Here is a 12,334-nt window from a genome sequence, read left to right as displayed (position 1 = left end):
CCGCGCGCCCGCCCCCCATTGGCCGCGGCGCGCCCACATGCAAATATGTCTCCGTCGCGCTCGCCTATTGGCCAGCGATGTGCCGCGCTCGGGGCGCTCCCCTGGGTCCTAGAGACCATCGGGCGCCGCCGCAGGGAGTCGGGAGCTGCGCGCCTTCCCGCCGGTTCGAGTCCCCGTCTTGGGAGCTGCGGCCGCGGGGCTCCGGCCTTCTGTTCCCTTTGCTGTACGGCGGCTTTCGCGGTCAAACTTCATCGAACGCGCATTTTAAGGCTCCGGACCCAGAGCAGCGTGGGTGAGGCCCAGCACACTTCCCTGTCCGGAGGCGTGTCTGGGCGGCGCTTCAGCAGGCGCAGGGCGGCCCCTGAGGAGCCCCACCGCTTCCCGGAAGGGCCGGCGTTCCACCTGGCCTCCTTCATTGACAGAAGGGACCGAGGGTCTGAGTGGAGAAGGCACCTGCTTGTGATTGACGCCCGGGCAGTCCTGCACTTCCTGCAGCAGCAAAGTGATCTTGAGCCTGCCTTGTGCCCAGGCCTTTTTCTGGCCCCGGGTGTCCCTGACTTCAGAACCTGCGAGCCGGCGCCGCCAGGATGCTCAGGGCCTGCCTCTGGAGCCCGGGAGCCTGTCTGCGGTCTGGAGGGGAACCCACTGTATCTTTGTGGAGGGACTCAGGGCCTTGCACCCACCTCTGTGCCACCTGCCTGTCCTGTCCAGCTTTCTTTCGTGGGTTTACTTATCTTTAAAGAGGGACGGTGATTTCAGCCTCAGGGTATTGTCAGGATGAAACTGGCTCAGTGAGGGGATCGGGCTGTGGCTGGAGGCCAGACACATGCAGTGGTCAGCCCGCAAATGCACCGCAGTACCTCCACACCTGCCGGCATGCGCCCAGCCTCCCCTGTGCTGGGTGCTGGGGACCTGGTGGGACCGACAGGCACAGTGCTGGCCCTAGGAGCACCTGGTGTGTGGGGAGGCAGCATGATGGTCAACAAGACAGTGGGTGAGTGGGCAAGACAGGGTCTTCATCACCACCCCTAGCATGGGCCCCTGCCCTTCAAGGCCCCTCCCCACCTCCCACCCGCCCTGCTCCCTCCTGTGGGCCTTCACAGGCCACCACTGGGGCTCACGCAGCACGCAGCACCTCCGCTTCCTTTCCCTCTGCCCTTCCAAGTTGGCCTCCAAGGCCTCTGCTAGGCCTAGGGGAAGGTGGGCAGCTGTCCTGTCCAGGAGAATGTGGGGCTGGGTGGCACAGCAGAGGGGCGGCTGCGGATTGTGGATCCACAGAGTGGGCTGCTAACTGTATGTGCCTGGGGGCTCCCGTGAGCGGGGAGTGAGTGCGACCAACAGTGTAAGGTGCTGAGGCTGGGGCGGGCACACAGCGGGCCCTCCATCCCTGCTGGCTGTCACCAGGAGGAGGGGCCTGACAGCAGAGGGTGGGCCATACACCAGCGGCTTGCAGAGAATCTGGTGTCAGATGAGAACAGAAAGGGGCAAGTGAGGGTGGAGGGCAGGAGGCAGGAGGCAGCTGTCTGCGCTGGCTGCAGCGCCAGGCCCTGGCGATTGGCTGTGTAGTAGGGAGGGCTCCTAGCCAGTTCTTTGCTGGTGCTAAGCTGAACTTTGAGGGACCAGGAAGAATGCTGAGGCAGGAAAGGGGTCTCTTCCTGGGTCTGCTGAACCCCCTTGCTAGGCTCCTACTGCCAGGCTTCTCCCCTCCCCAGGTGTCGATGGGTGGCCAGAAGCCAACCTGGCCTGCAGGTGGTGTGTGGGGAACACACGGCTTTTGTTTCATGTGATTCTGGAGAAATTAAAGCAACCTTTAACACACGTGGGCTTCCCTCTTGGTAATTCAGTCCCTCTGGCCTCTCAGGCCAACAGGCAGACAAGCCACAGGCTGCAGGTGGGAGGCAGTGCCCCCGAGCCAGGCCCGCACCCCAGTGTGGCCCAGGCTTCACCCAGCCCAGTTGTTTGCCTGTGTCCTGCCATCCCTGTGATGCGTGGTTTTAAACGCCCAGCTCACCTTGGTGCTGTGGCCGCAGAGGGTCCTGCTAATGAGTTTCATTCCTGATTTTCCCTGGCTTTTACCCTGAACTCTGAGCAGGTGTCAAGCGCGGTGCTCTGTCTGGATGTCCCTGACTGCAGGCCTGGCCCTCGGGCTGACTTCCTAGTTTCCCCCTTGACCTGACACCCCTCCGTGGCCCCCACCTTTCCTTTCTGCCTGATCCTTGTCCAGTTTTCTAGAGTTGGGGTTTCAGCAAACTTCCCAGAACATTCTAGCTCCTTGCCTACTCGGCACACTCCTGTTCATCCCTCAGAACCCACATTCGGGTTGCAGGTGCCACCTGCCTTGACCTCCCAGGGACACCTGCTGTCCTCCCCATCCCCCAACACTAGCCATGACTTGGTGCTATTGCTCCTTTGCCCACCACTCCCTGGTGCCCAGCAGAGGTGTCAGTGCCCATTGTCTCTGCCCTGGAAAGGGCAATTCTCAAACTTCACATTTAGGAGAATTATCCCTGGGAGCTTCTTAAAACACAGACTCCAGGCCCACCTCCAAGGTCCTGGTTCAGTGGATCCGGGGTTGGGCCCAGGAATCTGTTTCTTAAGCTCTTCCCACGAAGCTGGGAGGGACTGATACCCGTCCTCCCTGGAGGAGCTGACAGCCCTGAGTGCTCCTGGTGGAGTCCTGGCAAGCTGCCCTGTGGCTACCAGGCCAGGGACTAGTGAGGAAGGGCAGGTGCACATGCCCGCTGCCGTTGCCAGGCACTTCCCTGAGGGCGCCCTGGTCCCTTCCCACTGCGGACTGTGCAGAAGAGCTGGTTTCATTCTGCCCTCTCGCAAGGGGGTGACCTCCCAGTCCCTGGCACAGTCAGAGGTGTCCTGGGGCCCGGGCGAGTGGAGGCCCAGTTGAACTCGGCCCTGCCAGACACACGCACGATTCTTCAGGTGTTTATTCTCCATCACTCAGGGGACCCCATCTGCAAGGGTGCTGCTGCCCACCGCTCCACCCTCACTGCCAGACATCTGTTTGCCGTGAGCCCACGAGGGGGCGTCCAAGACTGTGCTCGGAGCTTGGTGCGCAGGGGTGGGGGTCGGAGTGGTCTGTTGCCTCCCAGAGCATGGGCACTGCGTGGGAAGGGCTGCAGTGCACAGCAGGGGGGGGCTGGGCTGGAGCCTGAGTGATCCTGCCTCCAGTCCCCACACCCCCCAGGGAGCAGGTGCTGGGCTGTGGGAGGGGCCACAGAGCATTTCCCAGGTGGGTGGAGACAGGGTGAATCGCCAGCCTGAGACCCCTCTAGGTCCTCCAGCCCTTCTTGAAGTGGGCCAGGATGTGCCCACCACTGGCTGTGCGGGGCTGCCTGCTGGTTGGGTGGTGTGGCCTCTCCAGGCTGTGGTGGGCAGGCGGAGGGCCGCCCTGGGCTCGCTGTGGGTTCGGTGCAGACTGGGTAGGTCTCCTTCCAGGGGTTGTGCGGGGCTGCCTGCTGGTTGCATGGTGTGCCCTCTCCAGGCCCCGGTGGGCAGGTGGAGGGCTGCCCCGGGCTTGCTGTGGACCCTGGTGCAGGCTGGCTAGGTCTCCTCCCAGGGGCTGCTGTCAGGGGAGGGACTGTCGTCCTTGGCGTCCCTTGGGCTCCCGGGGCCCTCAGTGGCTGTCAGTTTCTTTCTCCCTCTGGATTGCTTTTTGGAGGCTACGGGAAGTGGCTGGAGGTCAGGCTGGAGCTGCGTGCCTTCCTTTGAGGCAACACTGGCTCTCACCTAGGGCCTCCTGGGTCTCCTCTGGGCGCGGGGAGCTGGGTGCTTGGGGAAGTGTACTGGCTACCCTTGTTCCTACAGAAACCAGTGCCCAGAGCAGGGGTAGCCTGATCTGAGGGTGAACCCTGAGAATTGGGTGGAGGGTGGACACTCTCCCCATTGTGTAACCCTGAAGACGGCACTGACCCCAGCGGCCCCCTTGCTACCGTGGAGGGAGCCAGGCCATAGTGGCTGGCCTGAAACTGGCTGCGGGCCTCAGTGGTCCTGCCCCTGGGCTGGGGCTGCAGGGGAGGGATGCCTGGTCCCCGAGACGGTCCAGGGATGGGGATCCTGCTGAGATGCTGGGCTCAGGCCGTCTCTGGGGCACAGTGAGCTCAGGCGCTGAGGTACATGGGTCACGTTTGGATCCTGACCCAGCTCCCAGACCTGTGACCTTGGGCAAGTGACCTCTCCCCTCTCAGCCTCCATTTCTGCACCAGCCAAACAGTGATGATCCCACCTGCTGGGCAGGGTCGTGAGGCTCACAGGCAGCCACAGCTGCACCCCCTCTCCCGGGGCGCCAGATACGAGCACACTGGCTTTGGCACTGAGCTGTGCCCATGCTAGGCAGGGACCTGCTCTCACTGACCACCATGTCTGTTTCTCAGGAACCCCTGCCAGTGTCCCTGGCCCCAGCTCAGCTAGGAGCACAAGGGGGTGCTGGCTCACAGACTGCACCCCCCGGGGCCATTTCCACCCACTCAGCAGGAAGTGCCTCGAATAAGGGCCGTGCTCGTCTCCACTGCCGCTCCGGGCAGACGCAGGCCACGGCCACCTGCCAGCAACAATGGCACATAGTGGCAGCACCACCCTGCTTGCTGCCTGTGGGCCCTCCCCGGACAAACACCAGGGCCGTATGATTAGGTGTTCAAAGTCTCTCACGGGCTCCTGGAGCCCAGCTGGAGCTGCCACTGAGCCCAGAGCAGGAAGTGAAAAGTCCCGATACCCTCGGACCAGGGCCGAGGCTCCTGCTGGCCTCACTGGGAGGAGCTGGGCCCAAGGACACTGCCCTTGGCAAACACTGGAGCCATCTGCAGTTCCCCAGGGGAGGAAATGTGCCCCATGTCCCTTGGAGCTGTGCCCTCTGCGCTGCCCCTATCTGCAGGTGGACAAGAGGCCCTGCTCTTGTCCATCTGCAGGTGGACAAGAGGCCCTGCTCTTGTCCATCTGCAGGTAGACAAGAGGGATCTGCTCCTCATGTCAGTGGCTTATCCTGTGCACCAGGACACCCTTCCTCCCAGGATGATGGTGGGGACAATGACCATCCCCTGGCTCCTTCTCTCCCTGAAATCTCCTACAATCCCTAATGTCAGCGCCCTTACAGGCGAGGAGACGGGGGCTCAGATTTGGAAGGACCTGACACCAGGCTACACAGTCAGAGGCTACACAGGAAGGACTCACTCTGGCCGCCCCTGCCCTCCTCTGTGGGGTTCATTTGGGGAGGGTTGAGGTTCATTTTTGGCTCCATCATTCTGAGGCTACCATTCTCCAGGCAGCCAGGAGGGGAGGTGGCACTGAGGAGAGGTGAGTGCTGTGGCTACCCTCGCCCCGCCTCTCTGCACCTGCCCCATGCCGGCTGTACCTTTGTCCCCGGGCTCCGAGGCCTGCTTCCTCTTCCGTGGCAGACCCTGCCCGTGCTCCTGCGCGCAGATACACCCGGGCCCCTCCCCAGTCGTGCTCTGGTCCACCTAGGGAGAAGGGGGTGTGGTCAGGAGGAGGAGCACCTCCCGGCCCAGCCCTGCGGAGTGTGTGGCCTGGACCCACCTCGCTGCCTGGGGTGTCTGTCTCATCCCGTTCCTCGGACTCTGGTCTCAGCACTTCAGCCTTGCTGGGCGCTGAAGGAAGCAGGGTGTAGGATCAGGCCAGGCTGGTGGCCCCGGGAGTCTCCCAAGCCTGCCAGACTAGGATGGGTGGAGACAACTCTGCAGATGGGGAAACTGAGGCACAGAGGGCCAAGTGACCTGCCCCACACCTGCTGACAGGAGGCAGACTGGGGTTTGGGCTCAGGCCCAGTATCCCCAGCAGCTGGGGTGCCCGCCCCTGGCTTGGATGCTGTGTGATGGGTACTCACAGCCTGCTTGCCAACCCTAATTGCTAAGGTGCTTTTCCCCCCTCACTGAGTGTGGTTAGAGAGGCTCCTGCCGGGCCCTCAGCTTCCTCCAGTGTCTGCAGGTGGAAGAGCCAAGCCCTGGAGCCTGGAGTTGCCCCGTCAGGTCGGCAGGGCAGAGCTGGGCCTGGAGACACCTCTTCCCGGTGGTCACTGACCACCACCCTCTCTCCTCATGGGGAAAACACCTCCCAGCTGGACTCTGACCCCAGGTGCCCACTGTACCTGAGTGGCCGTCCAGGTCAGGCAGCTGTGGGTGGGGAGGTGGCAGAGGCCTCCCTGTGTCTTCATCTCCTGTCCCGCCTGGAGAGGACAGGCTGAGCTGGGACCCTGGAAGTGGGCGTGAGGGGTCCTGGGGGGAGGCAAGCAGGTGGCTGGAGTTTATTTGGGAGACTTCCCTGCCCCCAACTTAGCCCTGGATGGCCGGTGGGACCCCTCTTGAGGCTGCAGCTGGTGGGGGGGCCCGCCTTTCCCTTTCTAGTGTGGATGAGGCAGCCTTGCTTTCTCCCTGGGAACCAACTTGGTGGGCAGAGGGAAGAGAGCAGCCCGAGGTCCGGCTGGAGGCTGGCCCGGGATGGGGGATGTGGAGGCTGAGGACAGGGTCTGAGCTAGGGCCGGGCTCCTTACCACGGGAGTGCGAGCCTCCTCCTGCTCTGGTGCTCTGGTCCCCTTGGTGCCATTGCTGAGTGCCTGGGGACTGCGAGTCAGGGGTCCAGACTCGGTGGGTGGCTTGGGGCTGGGAGTGTGGGCAGTGGCAGGGCTGAGTGACCCATGCTGGCCGGCTGGCTTGGGAGTGTCCTGGCTCCGGGCCCGGCCCCACTCTGAGAGGTCCAGGGGCTTGTCTGGGGCACAGTCCTGTGCTGCTGCAGCCTCCGTCCTCTGGGCGCGGCCTGGGCCTACAGGCTGTGTGTGCCGCCCTCCAGGCAGGCCTGCTGCTGCGGCCAGAGCTGCCCTGGCCCCCTCACTCTCAGGGCCCTCAGAGTCTGAGCCGACTGGTGGGGAGGGCGGCATCTCCCCAGGTGTGGGCTGGCCCCTTGGCCTAACACTGCCTACCCTGATCCGAGCCCGCAGCTGCTGCTGGGCCAGGAGCAGGTGTAGTGCCCCCTCCAGGCGAAGGTCCTGCATGCCCGCCAGGGCACTGGGCAGCCCCAGCAGTTCTATGGGCTCCTCCCAGGCCTCTGCTTCTCCGGCCTTCAGGTCCTGGAGCCGGGGGTCACGGGGGGCTGCAGCAGGGGCCAGGGGGCTGCTGCGGGGGCTCCGAAGGTGCAGGGAGAGAGGGCGGTTTAGGAGGCAGAGCCGGTCCACCTTCGGGGAGTGCTTCAGGGTCTCATGGGTCATGGCAGAGGGCCGGGAGGCCCGCAGGAAGCTGTGAGGGAGGAGAAGCCCAATGACCATGGCTACGTTGAGCTGTGACCGTCCCAGTGAGCTCTGAGAGGGGGAGACGACAGGCACCCACTCCACAGGTGAGGAAACTGAGGTCCAGAGAGGTGGAGCAAGCTGCATGGGTCCCATGGCAGGCAGAGGGAGGGGAGGCTCAGCCCCCGGCCCTGGAGGCCATGCTGTGTGGACCCGGCCAGAGGTGGCCTGTGGTCTGGGCTCCAAGGCAGGGCCAGATGCCGAGGCCTCCGTGTCTTCTTGGCGGGGACATCAGTCCCCTGCTCCTCACCTGGAGGGTCCTAGCCACCTGCCCAGCCTCCACACCCTACTTGTTCTCACACAATGTCCCCGTCCCCTGCCCCCACACCCCACACCTGGCCACTGCAGAGTTGTCCACCTGGGAACTTTGCTCCAGGCTGGGTGCCCAGAAAAAACCAAGCCAGAGAAGGTCAGGGGCTGGAGGGATAATCAGAGGGACTGCCCTGGTACCAGGGGTGAGAGAGGAGCTTGTCTGAGGCTGCTCTGGATGGGGGTGGGGCAGGCGGGTACCTGTCCAGAGAGAGGCCGCGCTCATACACTGGGCTGGGTGGGCTGCTCCTGGCGGGCAGTGGTGGTGGCGTCCCATTGGTGGGGCCACGGTCAGCAGGGCAAGCCTGGGACCCTGGCCGTACCACGGCGATGGTCCCGTGCAGCTGGTTGGAGATGCGCTGGGGGCTCTGTGAGGATGGGTGGGTCAGCCTGGGCAGGGGCATGTGTGGCCTCTGCTGTGGCCTCTGCCGCCTGCCCTGGGCCGCTCCCACTCTGCCCCTGCTCACTGCTGGACCCACCCACTCAGAGCTGCGCCCCCACCCACACCAAATGGAGCACAGTGGCTCCTGCCTGGGATGAAGGAGGGGCACATTCGGGGTGAGGCGCATGAGAGGCTGGCATACTGCAGGTGCAGCTGCCTCCAGCCTCCTGCCTGCGCTGGCCCGGCTGTGCATGGTGGGCTCCAGGTCCCTGCACTTACCATGTCTGGGGCCCACGACTCAGGCAGGGTGGCCCCTGGTGAGATTTTGGCCACTGGAGATGCCTTGTGCCCTGCTGGCTTTTCTGTGGGAGGAGAAGCCAGGAGTGAGAGCTTGGGAGGTGCTCAGAGGGGCGGCGGCTCAGCCCCAGGGGGAGGATACCTGGTCCTGCGGGGGCCCAGCCTCTCAGCCTCATCCGGTCCCCACAGTACCTTCTCCCTGTAGGCCTGCGCCCTGGTGGTCTTCCTCAGCCTCCTCATGGCCTCCTGGTGGCTTCTCTGTGATGGCCTTCCAGCCGCCAGGGGAGGGGAGCAGCAGGGGTGAGGGGGGGTCTGAGGTGCCCTCCTTGGCCAGGGGCTTGGGCCTATCTCTGGAGGGGAGGGAAAGACAGGGAGGGTGAGGGAGAGTAATATCCCAAGAGATGATCAGAAAAGCCAGGCCCGCTCCTGGGTGACTCCAGGGGACGCAGCAGTCCCGACACTGCCTGAGAGCCCTCCATGGGTGGTTCCCCCAGGGACGTGTACCGCATGCTCCTCAGGGGGTGCTGGGGAGTGGGGTGTCTGAGCCCTGGGACTCTTTCCCACTCACCCCAGGCCCCGAAGCCGCTTCACCTCCTCCTTCAAGGTCTCGTTCTCTTCCTTCAGTCCGTTCATCTCGTTGGCTGCAAAAGGCACTGATTAGCAAAGCAGGCAGGGGTTGGGGGGGACAGGGGGACAGGGGCTGGGGTGGGGTCATCACAGCACCAGGGAAGCCCCTCAGCAGTGCCCCCAGCACGTAGCCCAGGGCCTGGCAGGCAGCAGGTGCGCCGTGGATGCTGCTGCATGCGTGGCTGATTGGATGCCGTTGAATGAGCCGCGCCGGCCTCGAGGGAAGGGGGCTCGCCCTTGGTCATCAGGAGGGCCACGAGGACTCAGGACTGCCGGACCTTCCACATCACAGGAAAAAGGTCACGCCCTGTGGGGGCAGGGATGCCCCCAGCGCAGGGGAGGGAGGCTGTGTTGAGGGAGGGCTACACCAGCGCCAGCTGGGGGCTGTGTGTGTGTCTGTAGATTGGGTTGTGAGGTTCCCCCAGTGGTGTGGGGCTGATCGCCCTGCCTCATTTCCCCACACCCCCACATGGACCGAACAGGCCCTGGGGTCGCCTGGCCCCGTGGGAGAGGACCCCGGCTGTCTGGCAGGTGGGGCTCACTGAGGATGAAGATGTGCTGTAGGTTCTGCAGGTGGGAGCTCTGGAACTCCTGCTGCCGCTTCCTGGCCAGCTCCTGAGTGACCAAGCAGCGATCGCACAGGCCGGCCCGCAGCCTGCAGGGATGGGGACACAGGGAGTCTGAAGGATGGCATGGAAGTCAGAGGGCCTGAGACCCACCGCCCCACCGCCGGGAAGTACTCCTGCCCTTCCCAAACTATTCCGCAGAGCCCCAGGCCTCTTCCCACCCCGTGGGCGAGGGGTCCCATGTTTCACTGAGTTTGGGGAGAAATCTTGAAAATGCAGTTTACTTAAGGCTCTGAGATGTCCTGCAGTGGAGAAACCTTCCTGGTTCAGTTTGTCCTGGACTTTCCCAAACTCGTTCTCCCAGGAGCCCTGTCATCTCCCCCTCCCCTGAGCCCGCCGGTCCTGGCCGTGCTGCGAGGTGTCCTCCCAGGCCCACCTGTTTTCCAGCACCCGAAGGTTCTCCTTCAGTGTCTTCTGCTGTTCCCGGAGCTGGTGGTTCTTGGCAAAGAGCTCCTCGATCCTCTGGGCGTCCCTGTGGCGGGAAACAGCTAAGGTGGGGTCCTGTTCCATCCAGGAAGACACACGCTGTCCCCACCATCCAGCCTGGGGGGCCAGTGCTGTTTGGCACCTGCAGCCTTGGTCTGGGGCTGGATCCTGCTCAGTGCCCCTCACTGTGGGGACTTGACCTTGAAGTGGGCCCTGTGGGGGCAACGCGTAACCCGGTGCCCCCCCAGTCATCTGCATGCCCCTCTGTGACATCTGTCCTATCGACGCACCACTTTAGTGCCGTGGCGCAGGCAGAGCCACAGCCAGGTCTATAAGCCCGGAACACAGGGAGCCTGCCTGTCCGCCAGCGTATGACCAGACGTGACCCCAGCTCACCATGAACGGACTGTTGATATTCTGATCATGATCCTGGGGTGGGAGACACCCTGAGTAGAGGGCTTGCCCCGCCCCTGGGAGGCCAACGCACCTGGGTTCAAGTCCTGCTCACCATGTGACCTTGGACGAGTGGCTCCCCCTGCCCCCACACTGAGCCTCAGTTTCCCCTCTGCACCATAGGATGGTGGCAGTTCTGGCACACCAGAGCTTCGTGTGACCCCTGCGGAGAGGGGCCCTGCTTGGCCTGACTCACCGGCACCTCTCTGAGTTCAGTTCCAGAAGCTTGTTCTGCAGGCCTGGGGAAGCGAGCAGAGGGGCAAGTGGGGGGCAGTCAGGCCCAGCTGCTGCTTTCCCTGCAGCCTCCCCACCATGGGGTCTGGGCAGAACTGCAATGTGGCACTCCCGTCCCCTGCGCCCCCTCGGGGAGCCCTGCCAGGTGGGCCCCTGTCTGTGCTTAGGCCCAGGGCTGCCTGAGACTCGGTGGTCTTGGCCCAGTATCTGTCGCTTCCCCTGGGATCTCTGCCTCTGGCATCTGTCTGGGGGTGTCTGGGGGTGAGCAGGGACCCCGGTGCCACAAGTGACCAGCCACCTGTGAAAGGCAGAGGGACCAGAGGGCCATTGTGTGTGTTGTGTGTGAGTGTGTGATAGCTAGTGTTGAAATAAGATGAGCTTTTGGGGCAGACCCCACCAGACCTCCTCCTTGCCATATCTTGGGATCCAGCCTGGGCCTGGCTAACCCCAGCAGCCCCACCTCTCTGGGTTGCCTGGGAGACAGCCAGGTCCTTGGACCTGCAGGTGGGCGTGGGTGCTCAGTGGAAAGACCAGGGGAAGGTGCTGGCTCTGGGACTGGAGTGGGGGTGGTGGTGGGGCTTCGGCCCTGTCCCTGGTGGGGGAAGGGGACGGGGTGGGGCCTGGAGTGTATCCTAGAAGGAAGAGAAGAGTTGCATCTCAGTGCCTTGACATGTTCTGGATGGGTCCAGAGAGCCATAAGCTCCTGTTTCTGGAAGTGGCTGTCTCTGCTGTGGCGAGCTCAGCAGGCCGGCCACGGTGCGCTCTTCTTTCTGCCACATGGCCAGCCCCATGGGAGGACAAAGCATGGGCAGCATGCAGCTGTGGGTGGCAGGTGGCCATGAGGTGTTGGTGACAACCCTTGAAAGTGCTCCTCCCCCTCGGGGCCACGCTCTGGGAGTGGCTCGAGGACATCCCAGCTTGAGGTCAGCACATGTGGGGCCCAGGCAGGGTGTCTGTCCACTTTGTCGCTCTGGGCCTTGGGTCAGGACTCCCCTACCTGGGCCAAAAAGACAGGGTCCGTCCCCTGACTTGTTGGGAAGTGGAGGTGATCATGGGTGCACCCTGGCCTGCCCCGGCCCTTAGGTAAGGGCTGTGGAGACCCCTCCCTAGCCCGGCATCTGTCCCTGGCCCCTCACCCAGGACTTCCTTCTCGTGGATCTCCTTCAGCCTGTTCAGTGACTCCATGAAGCTCTCCATGGCTCCCTGTGGCCCTGGCCCGGGCCCCTCTGCGCGGGGGTTGTGGAGATGTTTGCAGCCTCTACAGCCCCTCTGTGTCCATCCTGAAGAGGAGGAAGAGGGGACAGGGATCTGCTCAGGAAGGGCTTGTGGGCTGTGGAGTCCAGGAGAGGATTGGGACTCCCTGTGTCTATGTGGAGCAGACCCCACGTCATATTGTAGGGCCACTCATGGGAGGTGGGCTGGAGGCTCCGGAACCCCACGGGCAGGTGCAGAGATAGTACATTGTGTGGCTTCCTTCCACACATATGTGGACGGGGGCCAGAGGGCAGGGTGCTGGCTGCTGTGCGGGAGGGGATGGAGGGGCCGGGGGTCATCTGGGGGTGAGTGTCAGCCCCTCTGAGCCGCCCCGTTCTCCCCAAGTATCCAGCCCATCAGTGCCTGGCCTGTCCCCACATAAGCCCTGCCCCTGGATCTCAATGGAGGGACAGGGAAGCCTGG

At 63.7% G+C, this 12,334-nt stretch overlaps 1 protein-coding gene across 1 annotated transcript in view; it reads right to left on the bottom strand.

Annotated features, from left to right (window-relative positions):
• Positions 1 to 3,558: 3,558 nt before the first annotated feature.
• Positions 3,559 to 12,334, bottom strand: part of RBBP8NL (RBBP8 N-terminal like) — a 16,226-nt gene continuing 7,450 nt past the window's right edge. The window contains exons 2-14 of the mRNA XM_011934478.1: positions 11,794 to 11,937; positions 10,620 to 10,662; positions 9,921 to 10,016; positions 9,461 to 9,573; positions 8,860 to 8,932; positions 8,484 to 8,641; positions 8,274 to 8,356; positions 7,814 to 7,980; positions 6,515 to 7,253; positions 6,113 to 6,239; positions 5,518 to 5,615; positions 5,363 to 5,468; positions 3,559 to 3,677 (exon numbers count right to left, since the gene is read on the bottom strand). Of these exons, the coding sequence (XP_011789868.1) occupies positions 3,559 to 3,677; positions 5,363 to 5,468; positions 5,518 to 5,615; positions 6,113 to 6,239; positions 6,515 to 7,253; positions 7,814 to 7,980; positions 8,274 to 8,356; positions 8,484 to 8,641; positions 8,860 to 8,932; positions 9,461 to 9,573; positions 9,921 to 10,016; positions 10,620 to 10,662; positions 11,794 to 11,854 (1,983 nt within the window). The 5' untranslated portion in view covers positions 11,855 to 11,937. The remainder of the gene's footprint in view (positions 3,678 to 5,362; positions 5,469 to 5,517; positions 5,616 to 6,112; positions 6,240 to 6,514; positions 7,254 to 7,813; positions 7,981 to 8,273; positions 8,357 to 8,483; positions 8,642 to 8,859; positions 8,933 to 9,460; positions 9,574 to 9,920; positions 10,017 to 10,619; positions 10,663 to 11,793; positions 11,938 to 12,334) is intronic.

This window comes from Colobus angolensis, unplaced genomic scaffold (assembly GCF_000951035.1).
Source record: "Colobus angolensis palliatus isolate OR3802 unplaced genomic scaffold, Cang.pa_1.0 Scaffold136, whole genome shotgun sequence".
Lineage (NCBI taxonomy): Eukaryota > Metazoa > Chordata > Mammalia > Primates > Cercopithecidae > Colobus > Colobus angolensis.
Note: the sequence above shows the minus strand (reverse complement) of the source record. Positions and strands in the feature narration are given on the sequence as shown.